The sequence below is a fragment of the Lucilia cuprina genome, chromosome 3 (assembly GCF_022045245.1).
Source record: "Lucilia cuprina isolate Lc7/37 chromosome 3, ASM2204524v1, whole genome shotgun sequence".
NCBI classification, from domain to species: Eukaryota; Metazoa; Arthropoda; class Insecta; order Diptera; family Calliphoridae; genus Lucilia; species Lucilia cuprina.
Window position 1 is genome coordinate 34,079,766 of NC_060951.1, and position 25,038 is coordinate 34,104,803.

The following is a 25,038-nucleotide window of genomic DNA, read 5'->3' on the forward strand; positions in this document are numbered from 1 at the left end:
TATAGTCTAGTCTATAGTCTAGTCTATAGTCTAGTCTATAGTCTAGTCTATAGTCTATAGTCTAGTCTATAGTCTAGTCTATAGTCTAGTCTATAGTCTAGTCTATACACATTCACCAAAACACTATAGTCTAGTCTATATTCTAGTCTATAGTCTAGTCTATAGTCTAGTCTATAGTCTAGTTTATAGTCTAGTCTATAGTCTGGTCTATAGTCTAGTCTATAGTCTATTCTATAGTCTATTCTATAGTCTAGTCTATAGTCTAGTCTATAGTCTGGTCTATAGTCTAGTATAAAGTCTAGTCTATAGTCTAGTCTATAGTCTAGTCTATAGTCAAGGTGTTTAAGTTTACAAATCACAAACACAAACAAGCATTTTTAATATTAAAATAAAAATAAATTGAAAAAAAAATTCGGCAGTTACTTTTTCTAATGTTTGTTTAATTATTAGACGAAACACTATATTTGTTTTATACGATTTGTTCTAAAGAGACCATCGAACAACAACAATGACTAGAAAAAGAAAACAAACCTCTTCGCAGGAGAGTACGTTTTTTTACACACAAAAGACGAAAGGAAAAAATCATTAAATATTAAAAAAGTAGACTTTTTTCAAAAAACTTAATTGATTTATTTTGGATTGATTTAAAACATAATTTTAATTAAAGTTTTCAGTTGAAATATTTTGTCATTAAATTAATTACGTCGTTTTTTAAAAAATCGTAAAAGACGTATTGAGAGTTAAAGGAAACACACTTACAACATAAACACAATAAAACTTGTTATTTCTTGTTATTATTTGTTTCTATACAAAATTCAATGAAATTGGTGTTGTTTTTGTTGCTTTTTTTAAACACTGTTAAATTAATTAATTAATTTACTTTTGTAGAAAAATACAAAATAAAAAACTAATTTTGAATTTTTGTGACCAGACTTGAATTTTTTTATTTTTAATTCATTTTTTTTAAATGATTTCTTTTATAAAAAACAGACAACCAACCAGCTGTAATATACAATAATATTTTTTGTTTGTATATCTTAAGGTTTACTTGGACTTTTTTTCTTCCAAGTTTTCTATACACATTCACCAAAACACTTATTTTGTTTTTTGTATTTCAATTTTATCCACAAGAACGTTGTAATTCGCTCCAATATCGAAAAATTACTGACTGTCATGCGGTGTATATTTTACTTGCTCACCGTGTCTGGTATCGGTTTGTTAGCTGCTATCGTTGTTGTTTTTTTCTCATTTCATTTCATCCATCCGTTCGAAACATCCATCCACACTCTACTTAGTAGACTCTACTACAAGTACGTCGAGTTGTTGTTGTCATTTATTTATTTTTTTTTTGTTTTATACAAATTGTGTGTGTGCGATTTGTTTTGTATTCTTTGTTTTACTTTTCTTATTTTATTTTAGTTTTTATTTTCGTTGGTCACAATTTTTGCAAAGTTTGTTTTGGTTTTTATTTTTCATTTTCTATTGTTTATGTTGTCTTTATTTGTTTTTATTTACACATTTGACATTTTGTAGATAGCTAGTGCAACGTGAGCTGAACAGTCGTTAGCATTTAAATAAGAGCACTATACTATTTGTTAGTATGTAGTTCAATGGGTAAATAATTATAAATGGTTAAATTGATAAAAGTAAACTATAGACTAAACCATAGACTATACTTTCTTCTAGACTATAGACAAGACTATACATAAGCCTATCTACTAGACTATAGACTAAACAATAGAATAGACAACAGACTATACTATAGTCTGGAATATAGGCTAAACAATAAACTACAGTAGGCTATAAAATAGACTAAAACCATACTATAAACGAGACTATAAACTAGAATATATACTAGACTACTAACTATATTATAGACAAAACAATAGACTAGACTATAAACTAGAATACAGAATAGACAATAAACTAGACCATAGTCTATACTATGGAATAGACTATACTATATATTAGACTAAAGACTAAACTATAGACAAGACAATAGGAAAAACTATAGACTAGACTACTAACTAGAATACAGACTATAGACTAGACCATAGGTCAGACTATAGATCAGACTATAGACTATACTATAGGTCAGACTATAGACTAGGCTACAGACTACACTATAGGTCAGACTATAGACTAGAATATAGACTAGACTATAGACTAGACTATAGGTCAGAATATAGACTAGATTGTAGACAAAATTATAGACTAGACCATAGACTATGCTATATTTTATGTGTGTGAGTGTGGACTACAGACGATATATAGTCGTGTAAACAATAAACTACAGTGGGCTATAAAACCAGACTATAAAACGGACTATAAACAAGGCTAAAAAGTAGACTATAAGCTATCGACTAGACTATAAACTAAAAAATAGACGAGAACATAGACTAGATTATTGACTATATTATGGACTATAAAATAGACAAAACAATATACTATACTATAAACTAGAATACAGAATAGACTAGACTATAGGTTAAACTATAGACTAGACTATAGACTAGACCATAGACTATAGACTAGATTATAGACTAGACTATAGACTAGACTATAAACTAGGCTATTAACTAGACTATAGACTAGACTATATACTAGACTATAGACTAGACTTTAGACTAGACTATATACTAGACTATAGACTAGACTATATACTAGACTATATACTAGACTATAGACTAGACTTTAGGCTAGACTATATACTAGACTATAAACTAGACTAGACTATAGACGAGACTATAGACTAGACTATAGACTAGACTATAGACTAGACTATAGACTAGACTATAAACTAGACTATAGACTAGACTATAGACTATACTATAAACTAGACTATAGACTAGACTATAAACTAGACTATAGACTAGACTATTGGCTAGACTACATACTAGACTATTGGCTAGACTACATACTAGACTATTGGCTAGACTACATACTAGACTTTAGACTATAGACTAGACTATAAACTAGACTATAGACAAGACTAAAGACTAGATTATAGACTAGACTATAGACTAGACTATAGACTAGACAATAGACTAGACTATAGACTAGACTATAGACTAGACTATGGACTAGACTATACACTAGACTATAGACTAGACTATAGACAAGACTATAGACTAGACTATAGACTAGACTATAGACTAGACTATAGACTAGACTATAGACTAGACTATAGACTAGACTATAGACTAGACTATAGACTAGACTATAGACTAGACTATAGACTAGACTATAGACTAGACTTTAGACTTGATTATAGACTATACTATAAACTAGACGGTAGACTAGACTATTGGCTAAACTACATACTAGACTATTGGCTAGACTACATACTAGGCTATATAGTAGACTACATACTAGTCCATACACTAGACTTTAGACTGACTTACACTAGACTATAGACTAGGCTATAGGATAGACTATAGACTGAACTATAGACTAGACTTTAGACTATACTATACTTTGGACCATAATCAGTCGAATTTGAATATGACTTTAGTGTTAGTAAAAGTGTATAAAGTTGCAAAGTAAAAGCATAAAGAAATAAAAAAGTTAAAATGAAGATGGCGTCAGTAGTTAATAAAAAATGTTTTTAAATAAATTCATTAAAGAAAATGGCAAAAGCTGTCATGTTTAAAAATGATAAAAAGCTTTTATGTATAAAAGTTAAGAGATTATGATTATGAGATTATGTATTAAATTTTAAAAAAGAAACGGAAATAAAAACATTAAGTAATATTGTCATTTATTTTATTTATAACTACATATGTAGTTGAAATTTATTGACAACAAAATTTGTTTGCCTTAACAAAACGATTTTAACTTCTTTATTTCTTTTTTAGCTTACATGCATTTAGTGTTTTTAATTTTTATTGATTCACTGAATACAATTTTAATTGATAGTTTAATTAAAATGTTTATCAATAATATATATATATATATTATATATTATTGATAATTATATATATTATTATGTTGTTTAAATTTATTTAAAGAACATATTTTATTTGAAAATATATTTTTTTGCTTAGATTTTTTTGTTTATAGAATTATTTAAGCGTTTACACTGTAGTTTTGTTATGCATAATAATAATATTGATATAATTATTTTTAATTATTGTATTAAATTTTTTAAAGTTTTTTTGTTTTGTTTTAATGCTACTTTAAGATATTTTTTAAATATATTTTTATAATATATTTTTTATTAAATTAATTAAAATATATTTTAGATTTGAAAAGAAGTTTTTATGTGGTTTTTTGTGATAAAAATTATTTCTATTTTCGATTTGACAAGATTTGTTGTTAGTCAATGATTATTTAAATTTGCTGGAAAATTTAATAAATTTTGATTTAATTTTCCTTTTTGTTATTTATAGGTTTGAAGTCTTGGTTATTGTTGTTTTTGTTTGAAATTTAGTTTTGATTGAAATGCATTTTTTTAATAATACTGTTGCATTTTTGTTTATTTAAAAAAGATTAAAAGTAAAGTAAAATAACATAAAATTTGTGTTAAAATTTTTAAATTATTATGCGTTTTAAATACCAGTCGTCATTATTGTTTAAAAGACAGTACAACCTTTTGTTTAAAAACAAAAACTATTTGTGTTAAAATAATATTTATAAAACATTAATTCAATAAATGATTTTATTAAAATACCTTACGTTTTACAAGAATTATTGAGCATTATTTTGTATATTTTTAATTTTTGTAGACAAAAAAAATCTCGTCCACTTAACCAAGTGGTGAAAGAAATTACCACTTATATTCGTTTATACGATTTTTATTATTATTGTTGTTTTTTATATATGGAATTTTCTTTTGAGGCTGTCAAATTCCATATATAAAAAAGTTAAGCTGAAAAAACTTCCTGCAAACGATATAATCCAATTCAAAATACATTAATTGATGTAACTGAGTCATTAAAAAATTTTAAGATCGAAATTTATGGCATCCGGTTCGGGCCCAAGTTAAGCTATTTAATTAATCCAATAAAGATTTTAAAGTTGTAATAACAGACAAGGCTAATATGTTACAGATTAATGCAATATCAGAGGCAACGACATTGGGCATCGTAAGACTCTTAGGACACACTGTGAAACCTGCATTGGTCTTTTGATTTAACACCACTTGTGTGCTTTTACTTAAACCTTTCATAACTTAGACTACGTTCTGCCGAAATGAGTTGGGTTCTAGGACACAAGAATATTGGTGGTAATATCATATTACTAATTTGCTTGACAACAAATGCACAATTCAATGAAGATGATAAATTTCCTTTAACTTATAATGATATATGAAAGAAATCAGACTAAGATTATCGACTCCTTACGATATTGCCCTCTTGAACTCTCATCACTTGTATGCTCCTCCTAAAACCTTACATAACTTACACAAAATTCTGTGGAACTGATTTGAGTTCTAGGACACGAGAAAATTGGTGGTAATGAACTTGATAAGAAGTGCACTATGACTATGACTAAATAGTCCTTATCCAAAGAAGATGGTAAACTTCCTAAAATTTGTATAGCTATATGAAAGGAAGCAATCGGAATAGACGAGAATATTAGTGATAATAAACTTGACAAGAAGTACTCAATGACCAAATCCTCCTAATCCAATGAATGTGGCAAAACTTTCTAAAACTTGTAATGCTATATGAAAGGAAGCGAACGGAACAGTCTAAGATGTATCCACAACGTACGTTATTGGACCATACGGATAACGTAACAATCTGGAGAATACAAGAGCTTAAGAGAAAATGAAATTGATAACGAGTGGTCCTTTTTCTCTGATTGTACTTGAATTGATCCTCCGAAATAGTATACATGTAGGATCGTATCCTACTGGGTTAAGTATAAGTCAACCAGACAGAGAAGAGAGAATATTATATTTGAGTCAAATATTCAGATTGTATCCAATGAAGATTGTAGGGTTCCTATGAAGTATATATGAAATGAAGCAATAGGAATATACTAAGCAGTATCAACTCCGTACGATATTGGACTCTGCGGCATTGGACAAAGTAACAATCTGGGGATTCACTATCAAACCAGTAAATAATCTTCTAAAGTCACACCATCCTATGTGATCCTCCTTAAACATAACATAGCTTTCACGACAATCTGTCGAGATGATTTGATTAATAAAATGATGATCGTATACTAATAGTTAAAAAAAAATTCAAGAAGAGACAGACAAGAGAGAGTTATAGTTAAGTTATATAAGTCAATATTATTAATGATGATTTCTGGAGAGTAATGCTCGAAAAAGTTTTCCAAAGTTGGACGTTTAGAATTCGAAATGATTTTCTAATGAAATTTGATAATAAAAATTCTTTCTGGGACCATAGGATTAGTAATTACAGATGGACAATTTCATTGGTACTACGATGGCCTCTGAGTATTCTTGTTAATTTAAAAAGAGAATACCTTTGGAAGCGGATTTTATTTACCTTAGGACGAGGATAACTAGCAGAAGTAGAAATCGTACTCGGTTAAATAACGCAGATAGTGGCATGCCGAACATTGACATACATAAGTAGAGGAGATCGTTCCAAGTTCGATATAGCTTATGACGATATGGGTATTAGAAAATATTTAAATGACAACTCGATATGTAAACTAGTGAAAGACCTTAAAATATATTAAAATGAATAAGATCATAACAAAAGTTCAATGGAACCAATAATTATATACCATTGACAGATACTGAACATGATAGTTTAAAAATTTATAACAAAGTCAGTAGAGAGTATATAGAGACATCAACGATAATAAACAACTAAATAGTAAGGATAGCAAATAAATCATTGTGAAGTTCCATTAAATTTTGAACTCCTCAAGTTAATATATACTAATTTTTAAGAACAAAGTAAGAAGGCAAAATCGACTTTAGTTTTTTAACAGACATAAATCAATATGTAAATTAGTATATAAGGAACAATTTGTAATTAATAAAGAGTTGATAATTAAAACTCATTAAGCCGTGTTTTTTAATTGTTTTAAAATAACGTTCTTTTAATTGGCGCAGATTCGCGAGATCTTATATACGTTAAACGTTTAATCGAGAAAAGGAAAATATAACAAAATTAAATATTCTGGGACCCTCTAGAATAAGCGACAAATTAGTGAAAAGAAAGGACTAAGCTGGTTACTTTTAATTATGTCCTGTAATTTTTAAGTGAAATTTAAGAAAAATAACAATTTTGTAATCCCAAGGACTTTGTAAAAAGAAAACTTATTTAGATAAAATCAATAAGGACATTATGAATGCCTTTTTGACTGAAGACAGCTTCAGAAACATTCCAATGATTACTGAATAATGTTTCTAAATGATTAATGAATAATGTTTTAAAGAAAGACAAATATTTCTTATGTCATATAATAACATCTGAAGGAATTAAGACAAACCCAAAGAAAGATGAGTGCGTAAAAATGCCTCTATTCAAAACTGAATATGAGAAAAGTTTCAATACGCCTTACATGGTATTAAGATGGCTTTATTCAAAAAAAGAACCTAAATCCAAACTTGTAAGATGGAGATTTAAATTATCGGAATTTGACTATGAAATAAAATACGGCTGTATGGGGAAGTTGTATGGTGGCATGCCCTTTTCATCACCGGTGCTATGATAACAACTCCCACAAAGTCCCGGATTGGTGTTTCCTCAACATCACAACTTGGCCATGAATGTCGGACGTCTCTAACCGAGATGGCGGGTCAAAGGACCCAGGAATATATAAGGCAATAATATTGCTTATATATTGTCAAAGGCGATAACCATTCTGTAAGATATGGACGTGGACCAGTTTTGTGCGGTTCCACTGTTTGTCATGCTTAATTCGCTGCATACTTGCTAGATCCAAGTAAAACTTTAATCTAACATATTATAAGAAAGGTAACATCAGAATTACTAAGGATAAGAAGGAATAGAAAGAAAAAATGTTACTATGAAGGGACTAGATCGTGAGATCGATATCATATAAAATTAAGGAAACACCATCTAAGCCTCGAGAAATTATACATATAGAAGTTTTTTATACGTATTATGACAACAACTGACAAATTTTCTAAATTCGCATTAGTTTTTCAGATATTTGGAAGGAATTCATAGTTCAAGTCCAAACTATTACAAATACCACTAGTATTTAAGGCTATACCAATGCAACAATTCTAAAGGACGAAAACATAGAAATACAGAAAAGGTTTAAAATTAGAAGACGGAACAAATTATTATTAGGGAAATAAGAGGTTGTAAGAAACCACACAAAATATAGGAAAGTTAACGCAAATAAGATAGACCTTTTACAAACTATAAAAATAGGCCAAACAAATATTACATGTACGGGTACAAGTCAAATGAACATGAAAGTGGAAAATGTAACGCCGCTTCTTAATTCAGTTTAAATAAAATTAAAAAACAACTATAGACGAGATAAATAATTGTCCTTAGATGAGTCTCTTATGCTTTTTTAAGGAAGATTATCGTTTTAGCAATACAATAGAGGGAAACGTGCTGAGTACAGCATAAAGTTTTAAGTATGAACTCAGCATAAATGATGGCTACATTTTAAATTCAATAATTTATGCAGAAAAAGTTATAGCAGATACGACAGGATCAAAAACAAAATCTGTAGTCTTCAAACTTATGGATCCATTTTTTAACCGTGACCATTATTTATTTACTAATAACCACTATAACTACGCTAATGTATTATAAAACCCAAACCACGAATACCTACGTTTTATTCGCAAGCTCAATCCTGTAATGTATAACCACTAAAAAACTAAAAAAGGAGAAATGATTTGGAGTAGAACTGGAAATGTTAACGTTACAAATGGAAGGACAAAGGCGATGTTTGATCCATAACTACGACACATCAGCCATGTCTTATCAAAGTTTCCAATAAAAGTGGCGAGAAGAAGACGAAACCAATAGACGTAATTGATCGATTCGACCAACTATTTTTAATTATAAGAGGGTATAAAAAGGTCCTGTTTCATATCCTGGATATGGCTGTATGGAATTTGATTTTTTAGATTGTTCAATGAAATATTTCTATATCGAAAATGTAAAAGAAATACTTTCAGAATTATTAATATTTAAAAATTATGAACAAAATGTTAACAATAATAAACTGCAATTTTTATAAAATTTATAACCAATCAACTGCTTACCATGCAATTTAACATTTATTTTTAAGTTAATGTAAGAATACAAATTGTAAATTAAATGTTAGTTTTAATTTAAAAGAAAACAAAGTATTATTTTTTTAATAAATTAGATTATCAAAATTTTAACTTATATCCTTTCAGAAAGGAGAAACAACATCTTCAAATAAGTATCCTTGAAAAAGGAGAAACAATTCTACAAATAAGTAACCTGGAAAAGAAGGAAAAATAGCAAGAGAAAAAAAATATTCATAGAAGGAAAATATGTATCCTTCGGAGAAGTAGAACAAGTTCTTTATGTGAAAAGCAAATACCTATCCCTAGATGGAGGCAATTATTTCAACATCTAAAAAATAAACATCATTTAAAAGGGACAAAACTTTACAAATATAAATAAATAATATATTTAGTAAATATTTTGAATCATATAATTTTTGTAATTGTTATATTGATTGTGAGGCTTGAAACTGGCTTATTCAAAATAGAGAGTGTAGTGGACATTTTAATGGACGAAGAATTGAAATATTTAACTAACCACAGGATATTCGATGTTGTTGATGAGGAATTAGAAGAACTAGAAAGAAAATATGTTCACGTAAAAAATATTAAACAATTGCAAAATAATTAATATTGCAAAGTAACAATTATAAAATCTTTAACTTGCGCCCAACATAAAAAGGATTACCACCTTTAGTAAAAAAACACCTCATAGGATTTAACTCAGAGGAAGATCCACATCTTAAGAAAGTATCCCAAAGGCCACAAGAAAGAAGAAATTGAATAAGAACTCACAGGCTGAGCAAAATAACAGCGAGAAAAGGACCGGTAACAACCATCACCACGGTTCAAAACCCGAAAATATTAGGAGTAGTCTTTGACGGCCTCCTTTGCTTCGCAGGGCACGCAATCTACATCAACCAAAAGGTTCGAAACAGAAACAAGGTCCTTAAAGCTTTAGCTGGCACCTCTTGGGGCATGGATAAAGATACAATTGTCGCTCACTTCTAAATTATACTGCCCCAGTATGGACCTCTTTCCTTAGTGATACCCAATGGCGAGGTTTACAAACGACTCAGAATTATGCACTTCGAATCACAACCAGTTATGTCAAAATGACGAATGTGGATCAATTACATGAGGAGACCAGGTTACTGTTAGTCAGACAACATAATGTGTTGTTGACTAGACAGTTCCTTTTGGAGAAGTTATACCATCGTACGTCGACAGACTGTCAATTGCAAGCGCCCGGGAAATGTTGCATCAAATGGCGGTCAACGAGACCATTAATGGCTACATATGAAACAGAGTTCTAAATGAACACCACCCTGCGATATAGGATTGTGAGAGACAACTACCGAGGTACTCTAGAACAATCATGACACAATTAAGAGTCGGCTGGTGCAGGTTTCCTCAGCTGCTACCGTGAACGTATCGTTTCAGGCACTTTAAATCGTTGCCCAGCCTGTCATCAAAGTCCTCATGACACGAAGCATTTATTAAATTGTCCCGCTAGATCTACAAATTTGCGCCCCATAGACCTATGCTTAAGACCGACTGAAGTGGCGCAGTTTCTCCATCTTCCACTGACAGACACATACTCAAAATAATTAAGTATTTATTCTTCTAATTTCAGGAAAGAACTATCGGCCACAGTCGAACTTTTACAACAACCATCCGAGGAAACCAAAAAGAGAATTTGCTTAAAAGGATAATTTAGATAAATTGAAATAACTCAATTTATTCAAGTCATGCTCACGCATAGAAAACTCAGAGAAAAAAAAAAACAAATTAAAACAAGTACGAAAGTATAGACGTGCGTGACCGACCATATGATACCCTACACCAGTTTTGTGAATATATTTATATAATATTTATTTGTGCTGAATTAATTTTGGACATTCAAGTAATTTTCTGCAAGGCTTGGATAAAACTTAGTTGTGCCGCTTTTTATCGATATACAGGTATATTTAACATAAGTATGAGCTCAAAAGCCCTTTTCGGGGGTTCTGTCGTATGGGGGCTAGGTGAAATAATGGACCGATTTTATTAATTTTCAATAGGATTCATCTATGGGTTAAAAAAGCGTGTGCGCCAAATTTCATCCATTTATCTTGAAAATTGCGACCTGTACCTTGCGCGCATGCTTTACATGGACAGCAAGCCGACCAGACCTTTCACTTCCATTTTGTTATTCGAAGTGATAGGTTGTGCTGTAGGGAAAATTTTCTTTCGTGTGCTTTTCGTCGCCATTTTGATATAATAGCTTTTTGATAATTCCATGCTTGGTTTGAATTGTGGAAAACTCTATAAGAGTTCTCGGATAGAATATTATCAAGTGTGTTTTCTAATAGAAATACAGGATGTGTGAGGAGGTTTCTTCAGCCTCTGGAGGGCAAAATAGGTCCTTTGATGATTTTATTTAGGAGAATGGATTGGAATCAGTGCTTCAACCCCTGTCTTTAAAGAGGAAGACTGTTAATGAACGTGCAGTGAACACGTCAGTCAAGAAGGCCTTGTCAATTGGCAACCTAGAGAAATCTGGTGAGTGTTCTCGTGAAGGTGTTTTGGCGGTTACGGATGGCGACATAATTTTTGATGATGGTAATATCGACGGACGTACGCTATCGATGCCTGACGTTTCAGGTGGTCTGTCGTGTGATCCTACCTCAGGAGGCTCGCAGTCATCAACGAGTATTGAACAGTCCAGTATTCGATATACTTATAATCACTTTGGGGAGTTTCTGGTCGTTTGTGACACCTCCCGTTCTATGAGAGTATCAGGTCTTTTAATTTTAAGGGTATTTCTCTTATTTTCCATATTGGGAGAACTTTGTTTAGAATAAAATTTGATTCGGCAGCTGATGCCAATTTTTTTGTGTCCTATGATTTTGCTTTATTAGGTTACAAGGCTTTCATTCCCAGATCTTTTGTTTATTCCTATGGGGTTGTATACTGATGAATATATTAAGGAAAATGTTGTATGTTCTGTTCTTTTGATTTCATTGGAACGGTTTCAAAGTAAAGATCCGGATAATCCGGATGGGTCCACAATTCCAATGCTTTCTGTGAAGCTTGGATTGAACTCAAATGAGATTTCCACTTATATTGTATTGGATTATTCCAAGATTGAGATATCAATGTACTATCCACCTCTTCGTCAATGTCACAAATGTAGCAGGCTCGGCCACACTGAGAGAGGTTGCCACTCTAAGGAAAGGTGCTTGAAGTGTGGTCGACCTGGAACTTGTAGTGAGGGTTGTGGTGAACCCAGGTGTTTGTTGTGTGGATCGGTGGATCACATTGCCACTGAGAGATCAAAATGCCCTAAATGGATTCAGAAATTTGACATTTTGAAGATAATGACTTTGAAACGCTTGTCTAGGAAGGAGGTGTATAACAGCTATGCTGTCAATTCTTTTGACCTTTATGATGGATTTGATGTGAAGGGAGGGAATCCCTTGGAAGGAGTTTCTTCGAATTCTAAATGTGCGAAAGTTCTTGACAGGGCAATGAAGAAGAACTTTAACAGGGTGGTTAAACCTAGGCCACACCTAGGCTCAATGAACCTATTAGGCAATTGCAACCGGTTAACACGGACCCTACCATTCCGATAATTCATCGGAAGATTGAAAGGGTTACTCAGTTTGAAAAGCTTGTCACGGAGGTGACAAGGGTCATGAGGGATTATTTTGCTGAAAAGAGGGAAGCCTCGTTTATTAGAGTACTTGATGATTTCAAGGGCAAGATAAATGTTGCTTTATTGGACATGGGCAGGGAAATTATTTCCACTATAATGCTGTATTGGACAACTGTTCTTCTGCTGTAAGGTTACTTAAGTGTGTAGGCGGTGTGAGAGGTGGACTTAGACCGGATATTGGGTATAGGACATATACCCGCCTTAAAGTATACTCAATCAATAATAGGTAGAGTTCGTTGGACCTTATTAGGTCCTTATCAGAGTAGCACATTTCGCAATGAGGTAATAGCAAAAATATATGAAAAACTACTATATATCGATAGGAAAATAACGAAAGCCATCTTCAATCTCTCACCTACTAAAACAATTTATCTTTAAGATTGAACTAAAACTTGCATCATTTTTTGATTTTAGGTCTTTAAACGCATGTCTACTGCTCGTCAGTATATTATTGGTTTGACCCACCGACCATTTAAAAAAAAAATGAGTTAGGAGTGGATTGTATATAATTTCGACATCCTCTTTCCGATTCCAAAACCCATTTTTCAATATTTGGTACGAATTCCGAGATATCGGGTGTTAACTTCGGTCTATATCCACAATTTTAAGACTAAATAAATATTGTTTTGCTCCATACGCCACTGTTTGGCGTATAGACCGCCATTTTCATACGAAAATTGAAAACAAATTAATCACTATTGTTTTGCTCCACTGCCATAACAAAAACGGAGATCAAAGCATACATAACAAGGTGTTTTTAAACTCTTGTTTACATTATTTGTATATGGATTTTGACAGTTCTATTACACTGAGTGTTATTATTGCAGCTTACAGCTTTGACAGTTTTTGTATACATATAAAATATGTGTTAGTCTGGTAACACCATCTTATAAATTTAGTGAAAATTTTGTACATAAACATCAACAAGTCATAAATAATTTGGGCGCTGAAGTAAAAATGGAATTTTCATCACCACCACCGTTCTTGTCCGAAGAAATTATTCAGTAAGTAGTATTTAATTGTTTGTCTGACATTTTGTAATATTTCTATGCCATTTAGGATGTTTGATGAAGATTTAATACCCATAAAATCACCATCAGAATATGCATTTAAAGAAGCAGATCACGAATGTCTTGCAAATAGGTAAATATTATTTTTAGGTTTTTGGAATATTTTTTCACACTTTGCTTCTTAGTACAAATGAAGTCAGATTTTTAACCTCAATATCCCCAAACGTTGATATAAGATATGAAGAACTGGAAGAAGGTTATAGGTAAGTTGTTTGCAATTTGTTTAAAAACAAAATTTAATAAAATACTTACATCCAATTTAGAATCTCTTCACCCACTCCAAAGAAAAGGAGGAAAAATCCTGAATCATGGAAATGTAACATACGAAAAAAGCTCAGAGAATCGGGAAAGGATTACATTAACATAAATAATACCAAAATGCCAGCAAGAAAAATTAAACCAGCGTGCTACAATTGTTTTTTAAAATGTGCATATATTTTTTCTGAAGAAGATCGTATGAATTTGCACCAATCTTTTTGGAATATGTCTGATGACGAAAAAAACAACTTTTATATTAAATTTGTTGCCCGGCATCCTGTAGTACGCCGTAGAACATTAAAATCAGCTAAAAAACAGTTTTCGTTTCTATATTACTTGGAAAAAGATAAAATAACCTACCGCGTATGTCGAACTTTTTTTTTGAATACATTAAGCATAAATCAAAAGAGAATATATTATTGCTTTGAACACTTAAATGATGCCAGCACGGGAATTCCTCATCCACGAAAAAAAGGCAAGAATATTTAACGAGTGACACCTCCAAAAAAGTTAGCTGAAGTTCGAGAACACATTTCAAGTTTTCCGGCCATTGATTCTCATTATTGTCGAGCAAATTCTAAAAAAAAAATATATTGACGGAATTTTAAATGTAAATCGAATGTACTCTCTATATCGTCAAAAATATGAAAACCCAAGGGAAACGCATCTATATTTTATTACAAAAGAAAATTAAGTATGTATAACCTTACAGCTACTATTATTATACCAAATGTACCAATATTTACTTATTGTGCTTTATGGACCGAAGCTCATAGTGGTCGAAGTGGCAATGATATAGCTAGCGCACTAATTAAAATCTTAAATCAGTTAGTAAAAAATTTCCCTGGCATTAAAACTATAACATTATGGAGTGATTCTTGCGTACCTCAAAACAAAAATAGAATAAATACCACCGCAATAAAAATGTTCCTTAAACAAAATAATATTGACATGATAGTACACAAATTTTCGGAACCGGGGCATTCATTAATACAGGAAGTGGATTGTGTTCATGGAGTAATAGACAGATATTTAAAAAATATGGAGATCCACAGCCCTCTCCATCTCATCAAACTACTTGAAAATATTCCTACTAACAAAACAAAATTAAAAGTTTTAAGGATGCTTCCAAATGATTTCTACTCCTATTCGCTGGTTGCAAATAAAATGGAATATCGAAATGTCCCATTTTCTAAAATTAAAGTTATTTTATATCAAAAAACCGACAAATTAAATATTCAATTTAAAAATTCATGTAGAGATAAAGAGTTTCGGAAAGCAACATTGATAAAACCAGCGTCAAAAAAATGTTTTAAAACTCCGAAAGATATTTTAGCACATAAATTACAGATTTTGGCACCGTCGGCTGTTTCCAGCGATAAAAAAAGATATTAAAGTCTTACTTATATTTTTACCAAATATTGACAAAGGTTGTTTTAAAAATTTGCTTCAAATTTAATTTTTGTCTTAAAAGAAACTTTGTACCTTATATTTTCTTAAAAATGTTATATTAATACTTTAGAAAAGTTTTTTAGTTTTTTATAAAAACAGTAGGACTGCTTTTTTATTTTTAATTTTAATAAATATAAATACAAAATTTAATTATTAGTGATTTTTATTCCATATTCAAGGGGATCTCCAAAGAAAAAATTCTTAATACAAAGAATAACCAAAAAAATAGTGTGTATGTATGGATATAGACCCTAAAAAGTGAAAACAAAAATAAAAAATTGATATAGACCATAACACACGAATTTTTGTTTTCATTAAAATCTTAATAACTTTTTTTAAATTTTACATAACGGTGTGTAAATCTATAATTTTGTTCAAAACATATATCGAAATCAAGTGTGAAAATTAAAAAAAAATCTATCACGTAAATTTTGAGAAAAGTTTATCTAAACCTTCTTTGTCGTTTTTCTCAATAACAAGTGTTTGGCGTATGGGTCAAACCAATAATATACTGACGTGCTGACATTGTTTGTTATGGACCGTATGATCTTGGTCTTGCATAAATCTAGCGACTTGACACTATTGGCGATTTTTGCTACCGTTGATAACAAGGAGATAGATTGGTAAAAAAATTCTTAAGTAGCGCGTTTGTCTGGTTTCAGAAATAGAGAGTTCCAGAATATAAGTTAGATAATTCAGACCGCCATCAAGTATAGGACATACTTGATATTTTCCAATTTATTATACAATTTCAGTACTGGTTAATGATATTATGGATTCTCTCAAAAATCCACACAGATAAGTGATGTAGGGAGTACAAAATCCTGCAAAAGTCGAGCATACATATATAGAACATTCCTGAACCTAAAACCCTAGACGAACTTTAAACGTTTGTAGGACTATAAGATTACTATAACGACCTATTTATAATTGAAGATTTCTAGCTTAAAATGAAAACTTGAACAAAAAGAAAACTGAAAGTGGAAATTTTTTCAACCAAAATATTTTTTTCTTGTAAAACGTTTAGTATTTCTTAAAAGAACAAATTTTATGATTTCTATGTTTTGTGTTAATAATGTTTTTTTTTTTTTCATCTTACAGTTTTGTTTTAAAGAACTCAGAGCTTTGTTGCAATGTGTTCTTATTACTATTATTGGTGGGTAAATTATTATGTTATTTTTTTATGTTATAAATGGAATATTGTTGTTGTTAAATATATTAATATTATTGCAAGAATTATTATATTTAAATTTTAATATAATTATTATTGTTTTTTTATATTTTAAGCATAATTATTATAGTTTTTTTTTAATTTTTAAGCTTATAAAAACTAATTACATTTATTTTATAATTGATATGATGATTTTGTTTTTGTTTAATTATTATAATACTTTTTCTTTAATTTTTTTAGAATAAAAATTGTAAAAAGAAATTAAATTGGTTTTTTTAAGGAAAAAAAAAAGTAAAATATTTTAAAAGCATTTGCTCCTTTAGGGAATTTTGTTTAATTTTTTTTAAGCCAAATTTTATTTATTTTTGTTTTTTTGAAATGTTAGCCTAAACTATAATTAATAAAAAAATTAAGAATTTTTTTTAACTAAATTTTGTTTTTTTTTCATTCTTTTTTGTATTAATTATCACAGATTTTTTGGATTTTATTTGTAGCCGAATATATAAAAAAATGAAATTTTAAGAAAAAAACTAAAATTTTTTATGCTTTAAAGCCAAATATGAGAAGACGTTTTTTTTTGTTTGTTATAATTAGTTGAACATTTAAGCCCAGGAACTTATACATTTGTTTTTGTTTTAAAAATTTGTTTAAAGAAATAGTTTGTAAAAAAATAATAATAAATAAAATCAGTCTGTTGAGTTAAGTGTTTAACAAAGGTTATGTAAGTCTAAACAAAAAGTTCACTAACCTTTTTTTAATAACTTTTTGCATAATTTGTTTGTGTATTTAGACACTTAGCAAGTTGTTCAGTTTTTTCTGAAATATTTAAGCATTTCCTTATGCGCATGTCTTTAAATTAAAATTTCTACTTTTCTAGACTTTTTGTCTAAACCATATAACACTTGTTGTTTAACACTAGTATTAAGAATTAAAAAAAAAAAAAATAAGATTTAAATCTGTTCCAACTAAAACTAATGGCACTGTTTAAAATCATAAAAGCCAGTTTTGAAAATAAAATCTTTTAAACAATAATAAATGCTAAAATATTTATACTTATTTAATCAATTATTAATAATACTTAAGTTTTTTTTTTTGTAATAAAAAAAAGAAAATTATATTCAACTTTAAAGTTGAAATTGCACAAAAAGTTTTGTTTGTTTTTCATACTAAATAATTATTTAATTAATTTAATACTTTAAATGGTTTTAAAAACCTTTGTTCGTCGTCATTAAAATCATGTTTAAATTGCATGTTTATATGTTTTCTTGTTTAAATGGTTTAAAACATTCATAATTGTTTTTTTTTTTTTTAATTTAAAATATTTCCTACATTTAGTTAAGAAATACTCTTTTCTTAGAGTATGTATATTAAATCTTATCACTACTACAAAAGTTAAAGAAGAATAAGTTGAAAAAATACTATTACTTTTATATTATGGAATGTGTGTTTTTGCATTCATTTTGTTTTTACAAACTCTTTTGTTTGTTTGTATATTATGCTCCAAAGATTTCCAACATTTATATCTTCTAGTTTATATCTTAATATGATAAAACAAACTTACCTGTTTTATGTTTATATTGAATTGCTTAAATTTTCCATACGTTGTGGAGTCATATTACCCATTAATGTAGCACCATTACCTACACCCATCATAGGAGATCCTGATGGAGGATTTCCCATACCTACAACACCACCTACAGCACCATTACCGCCACCTTGTAAATTCGATGTACCCTCACTTTCACTTTTCCAAGATGATACTTGTATATGTGGTGGTGGCAGAGAATTGCGCAAAGACTGCACAATTTGTATGGTGTCTAAGAGAGCTGGAATAGTTAAAGTTAACAATTAGTGGGTATCATTTGTATTGTTAGAAGAAAAGTGTTCTTTGTTTTATTTCTAAACAATCAGTTGTTTAGATCTTAGTGTCACTAAGGGCGAGTTTTTCTGATAAAGATAATCTTCATTCTTTGGTTAATACCTGGATTAATATATGTTTTGTGTTTTTCAGTTATCAGTAAAGTTACTTATTATCTTAGTTTAACTGAGTGTAATTGGCCAATTAAACTCAAGTTATAAATGAGAAAACACAATTAACAAAAACAATAAAACAATGATTTCGGAAGAACAAAAACTTAATATTTTAAGTAAATTGCATTTTTTTGAATTGTTTTGTTTTATTTATTACTGTGTTAAATGTTTATTTAACATTTTTCCAAACTTTTTTCATTTTACAAAATTATTGTTTGCAAAAAACAGCTGTTCATTGTTTATATTTTTGAGTGAAAACTTGGCATTACAAACAAAGTTAACTGAGCTTAAATCTAAAACTGAAAAACACAATTATCGGTTAAAGTCCGCCTAAATTTGTTCCGTGTTTAATCTAACAGCAAGTTAAGTCTAGTTTAACTGAGAAGTAAGAAACCCGCCCTAAGAAGTCATCTTTCAGAAAATTAAAGTATGTTTTATAATAGGGAGAAGGGGGTGGCGTATTAATGCAAAATTGTGGTCGAAGTTCAGACAAATATTTTAATATGAACTTTACTATAGGCTTAAATGTTAGTCAATGAAGTTCTCAGACAAGTGGCTATCATGAGACATAACATTTACTGTAGTCAAATCCATACCACACCGAAATTAGTCTTCACAGAAGTAAGAAATTATAGACGGACGAAGCCGACCATATAATACCCTATACCTGTTAGAAAAAGTAAAATGTGATTAAGTTTTCATTATAAAACATTTAAGTTGAATTGTACCTTACATCAGATATACTTAAGCCATTCATTGTTGAATACAACTGGTACATTGAAGTCAAATATTGAAGGGGGCTTTTTATAGGGGATAGGGTCAAATGAGGCCCTACCATTATAGAGTTCTTGAGAGTCATCAAGGCCTATTTTTAGGCTTCATCTACGGATCCATAGAAGATCATGGATAGTGCTAAATTCCATTGAATTATCTCCAAAATTGCGACTTGTAGTTTGATTACACGGTTTACAAGCCCTATTCAGGCATACAGTTGTATGGGGACTTTCATTTTCAGTGGTTAAGATGGAATAATATAATTTACCAAATTTCATTAAATTGTCTTCAAAATTGCGACCTGTAGTTTGTTTACAAGGTTTACATGGACGGACGGACATAGCTAAATCGACTCAGAATGATTCTGAGCCGATTGGTTATACTTTAAGGTGGGTATAGGACCAATACCATTATGCGTAACAAACATCAGCACAAACCCAATATACTCTCTTCACTGAAGTGGTGTAGGGTATAAAAAGGCGCCTGTAAGTCTGATATGATCATTGAACAATTCAGTTGAATTTCATGAATTTTAATATGAAGGCAAACGGCGAGATTAGTTAAATAGTTAGTTAATTAGTTAGTTAGTTAGTTAGTTAATAGCTAGCTATCTAGCTAGTTAGTTAGTTAGTTCGTTAGTTAGTTAGTTAGTTACTTAGTTCGTTAGTTAGTTAGTTAGTTAGTTAGTTAGTTAGTTAGTTAGTTAGTAAGTTAGTAAGTTAGTTAGTTAGTTAGTTAGATGTAATCAGTCTGTAGATCCGTTCATAGATCTGTTTGTTTCAGTTTGCAAAACAATATGTTCATGAGTTTGTAGATCAGTTTGTAGATCTGTTTGTAGATCACTTTATATTTAGCTGAACAAATCAGACAACAAATTACTTTAATCCTTGAAATCTTTAAAATTCTAATACAATTTCAATAGCTTTTTAATACTTTCTCGCATTTCAAAATGTATAGTTATAATAACGTAGCTTCCAATGATTACCGTTATGAAATTAAAAATCAACTTACTTTTTTGTAGTGCTTCACTTTGTTTTCCATATGGTTTGCACATTGATGGACGTATGTAGGTTTTCATACGTGCCATATTACGCATAAGTTCGGCAAATATACGTATGATTTTCTCCTGACCTAAAGGCCAACCCTCGCGGCCATTCACATCGGTGGAGGACCAAGCAATGTTGTGCAAAGCCAATAGATCTTTATTCGATTCCAAAGATTCCAAACTGGCACTGGAAGGGAAACATGAATAAGTAACGGTACATGTACAAAGTACAAAGAAAATAATTTTATTAAGAAAATTGAATTTTAATAATATAATTATCAATTCGAAAATTTTCAATATCAAAAATATTGAATATCAAAAGATTTTTATTATAACTGTTTATTATAACTGTATATCAATTAAATTTTGTTGTTTATCATTCGAAATGATCAATACTGAAGATTTTCAAATACAAAATTTTTGATATTGAAAATATTTGAATATAAAATTTTCCGTAATTAAACATTTTGGAATAGAAGGAATTCAGTATTAATCATTTCCATGGTATAAAGATCGTTTCTTTAAAAATAATTTCGAAAATAAAATATAGATTTTTGTAATTTCTTTGATTCTTTTTGGGAAAACTAAAGGTTTTTATTTGAAGCCGATAACAAGAAGTAAAACTAATTCAAATGATTTACAAATAAAGTGAATAGCCCCTATTAATTATTAACTTTTTCTCCAATATCTTTAACAAAATCTGTTTTTTACCTCAATATTTCTTTCCACCAAAATAAGGAATTCCATTATAAAAAATCTCTCTACATACTTACTAATGTGAAGATTTACTTAGCATTTCTTCTTTGCCCTTAAACTCACCGCAAGGTTTCAACGTTTTTCTGCACTATCTGCTGCACTGAATGTTCAGATGTGGAGGGAGAACTATCATGACGTCCCATGGCAGCAGCACTACCACTACTAGAACCACTAGCACTATGAGCTGTAGGCGATTGGGGTGGTGGTGGCAAAGGATGATGAATGTTGTGATGCGGTGGCGGTACAATGGGAACACCCGGATTGGGAGAAGCATTTGGTAGACCCATAGCAGCAGCAGAAACTGCTGCAGCTGATTGAGCAGCCGAATTTTGACCAGCAGCTGCAGCAGCGGCCGCCACAGCAGCAGCTTGAGACTGCATAAGACCTTGCATTTGTAAATTAGCTGCAGCCGCAGCAACGGCCATAGTGGTGGGATCAAAATGTTTGGGATCCAGTTGAGAGAGTACACGTTGTTTCTCTAATGCTGAAAGAGTGCTAAATTTTTCTAGACTTTGCTGAGCTAAAGCACGATTCTGTTGTTGTTGTATGAGAGCCGATAGTTGTTGCTGCTGTTGTTGGGCGGCGGCGGCTGCAGCAGCTGCTGCTACGGCGGCTTGTTGTTGCTGTTGTTGATGATGTTGTTGCTGTTGTTGTTGCTGCTGTTGCTGGTGTTGTTGTTTGGCAGCAGCTGCAGCAGCGGCGGCAGCAGCCGCAGCGCTTATTTGTGATAATTGCGATTGTATGCTGTTCTGTTGTTGTTTAGTTAAATGTTGCAGTTGAGGTGGTACCTTAGGATGGGAAGAATGCGATGATTTAGAAGACAAATCAACTTCTCCCCCCACACCACCGCCAGTAGAACTACTAGTAGCCGAACTGCTACTACCAGCCGAACTGGGGCCACTAACAGTACTGCCACCCGCTGAGCCACCCGCCACATGACTACCAGTCACATGAGGAGGTGGGGGTGGAGGCAAGTGAGGCAAATGCTGCAGAAAATCAGTTGGATTGACGCTGGGAAATTGTTGATCCATAAATGGTAGAGGTGAAATGCCAATATGATTTTTATAGTAACGACAAGCAGGACTGGGACATGATTGTACCACTTCTATAATAAACTCCTTTTCCATGCCAAAATTTTCACGGCCTATAGTATAAGATTCAATGACAGCTCTCACTGTGGCATCAACACTTAAATGCAGACCATGAGGACCGGACATATGCTTAAGCATAACAGCATTGGCAAAATGTTCAAAGGGCAAGACGATTTTGCCATTTTCACGCAAAATCAAACGTCCCTGGGTATCCAATGTCATGCGATTGGCCAAGACTCTGTTAAGGAATATATAAAGAAAATTCAATTAAAATAGTTGCAATATTCAGTTAAAAATATGTAAAATATCTTAAGCTAAACGCAAAATTTCTATTAGTTTAACAATTGTTTATACATAAAACATCCTTTAAACGTGGATTTTTCTTATTAAACTCACTGCAAATAAGCTGCACTGGGCAACATGGCATTATCTTTCAAATCGGTGAAACACTGCAACAACTCTGCACTGGGATTCCAGCCCTTATTTTGTAAATATAATTGCAAAAGCATATAGAGTTTTTCAGTCACATAACCGGCACCAGAAATGCCAGCAGCACTTGTGCCGGCCATATCACCCGTACCATGCGGACCGGCACTAGAGGGCGCAGACATGCCACCCACACCGGAAGGTCCAGCCCCCGAACCACTGGCGCCGGGTCCACCCTTAGATAAGGCCGCCTTCATTGTTTCCGATAAATCCAATTTATAATTGTCCGGATAGAAATTTTTTACGTGATCCTTTAATAGAAAAACGAAAACGAAAAAACAACAACAATATTACATTTCATTGTGCCCTCCTCATTTCAACAATATCCCACAAACAAACACACCAAATTATTCATTTTCATTAAAAGCTGCCTTGGGACGACGACTGTATTATGGCTGGCGGTGTTGGCGTTGGTGGCGGCGGCGTTGTTAGCGCCCGGTATTGGTGTCTCGCCCCTACCTTTTGCTAACAACCAAGGACTATTAGATCTAGCAATTGTTACAAATTTTCTTTAATTCTCTCTAATTTTTCATAAATTTTATATTTTCGAGGCTTTTCTATTCACGAAATCTCTAAATTTGCACAATTTTTCACTCGTTTTAATTGCAGTTTTCTTATTGCAATTTTTTCTCTTATAAGAAAATTTTCACTTCTTTTTTTTCGCTGTCGTGACTTGAAAAATTTCTTGTAGATTCCTTAAAATACAGGATTTTTTTCTTCGCCTTCTTTTTCTTTCTTTTTCTTTAACTTCAATCATTGTGAATTATTTTTTCGCGATTTTTTGTCTTTGTGAAAAAGAGATGCACGATTTTTTGCAAATTAAACAAAAAAATTGTTTACATTTCGCCAAGTGCTGCCAGATGGCGGAATGTTTGTGTGAGTAAATGGCCTTGAAATTGTTTGGGGCTTTTTGCTGCACTTTCAAGGGAAAGAGTTTGTTATTATGGGTTTATGTTATGGGTGGATGGAATTAATTATGAGAAGTTGTACTAACAAATTCTTACACACTACCATTGTTAGTATTGCTATTCTCGTTATTCCCACGAAGGAAAAGAGGAACAACAATTATGGTTTATAATGTGAGTAGTTGTTTTGTGCATTAAATAGGATTACAATAAATGTAAAACAAAAAAACTTCAACAATATTGTAGTTCCTAGGATGTAAAGGTCTGTGTTTGCAAATATGTACATTAATGTTAAAAATATATTACAAAATTTCTGTCGTCACAAAATTTTTTAAAAACTTCAACAAAAAATTTTATAAAAAAAACTAAAAGCTTAATATTTATAAAAAATATTTAAAATAAAGCTTAATTTTTTTTTTAAAAATCTCTTTATTTCATAACAAAAATATTATTTAATATTTCTTTAATTTGAACTTTTGTCAAAAAAATATTTTTACAAAATTTTTTAAAAATTTAAAATTTATAAAAATGAATCTTTTAGTTAAATATAATATTTAATATAAGTTAATATTAAAAAAATACCAAATTTATAGAAAAGTTAATTAACAAATTAATCATTCTATAAAAATACAATGTATAGAAAATTTTCTATAAAAATACAATGTATAGAAAATTTTCTATAAAAATAAAATTTATAGAAAATTTTCTATAAAAATAAAATTTATAGAAAATTTTCTATAAAAATAAAATTTATAGAAAATTTTCTATAAAAATAAAATTTATAGAAAATTTTCTATAAAAATAAAATTTATAGAAAATTTTCTATAAAAATAAAATTTATAGAAAATTTTCTATAAAAATAAAATTTATAGAAAATTTTCTAAAAAAATAAAATTTATAGAAAATTTTCTATAAAAATAAAATTTATAGAAAATTTTCTATAAAAATAAAATTTATAGAAAATTTTCTATAAAAATAAAATTTATAGAAAATTTTCTATAAAATAAAATTTATAGAAAATTTTCTATAAAATAAAATTTATAGAAAATTTTCTATAAAAATAAAATTTATATAAAATTTATAGAAATAAAAATACGATTTATAGAAAATTTTCT

General features: G+C 30.4%; 2 protein-coding genes across 3 annotated transcripts in view; one reads left to right on the forward strand and one right to left on the reverse strand.

The window, feature by feature from the left end:
- The window catches only part of LOC111679960 (ell-associated factor Eaf), a 25,463-nt gene extending 1,669 nt beyond the window's left edge, over positions 1–23,794 (reverse strand). Inside the window, exons 1-5 of the mRNA XM_023441567.2 lie at positions 23,362–23,794; positions 22,929–23,269; positions 21,505–22,770; positions 20,652–20,872; positions 18,397–18,661 (exon numbers count right to left, since the gene is read on the reverse strand). Coding sequence (XP_023297335.2) covers positions 18,408–18,661; positions 20,652–20,872; positions 21,505–22,770; positions 22,929–23,269; positions 23,362–23,379 — 2,100 coding nt within the window. The 5' untranslated portion in view covers positions 23,380–23,794 and the 3' untranslated portion in view covers positions 18,397–18,407. The remainder of the gene's footprint in view (positions 1–18,396; positions 18,662–20,651; positions 20,873–21,504; positions 22,771–22,928; positions 23,270–23,361) is intronic.
- LOC124418927 lies at positions 13,371–15,464 on the forward strand. 2 transcript variants are annotated; one of them, XM_046946872.1, is made up of 5 exons: positions 13,371–13,635; positions 13,712–13,888; positions 13,944–14,027; positions 14,080–14,157; positions 14,218–15,464. In XM_046946872.1, the coding sequence occupies exons 2-5, from the start codon at positions 13,842–13,844 to the stop codon at positions 14,699–14,701; spliced, it is 693 nt and encodes a 230-aa protein (XP_046802828.1). In that variant the 5' UTR covers positions 13,371–13,635; positions 13,712–13,841; the 3' UTR covers positions 14,702–15,464. The 2 variants fall into 2 exon arrangements, with proteins under 2 accessions (XP_046802828.1, XP_046802829.1); XM_046946873.1 differs by having other exon boundaries at positions 13,371–13,888; positions 14,080–14,150; positions 14,218–14,359.
- Positions 23,795–25,038: the final 1,244 nt, after the last annotated feature.

What these genes read in the sequence shown, in the direction of transcription:
- LOC124418927 (XM_046946872.1), top strand. Translation starts at nt 13,842, where the DNA reads ATGGAATTTTCATCACCACCACCGTTCTTGTCCGAAGAAATTATTCA. An exon ending in TTGTCCGAAGAAATTATTCA is followed by an intron (nt 13,889 to 13,943) that starts GTAAGTAGTATT and finishes TATGCCATTTAG; the next exon opens with GATGTTTGATGAAGATTTAA. An exon ending in CACGAATGTCTTGCAAATAG is followed by an intron (nt 14,028 to 14,079) that starts GTAAATATTATT and finishes TTTGCTTCTTAG; the next exon opens with TACAAATGAAGTCAGATTTT.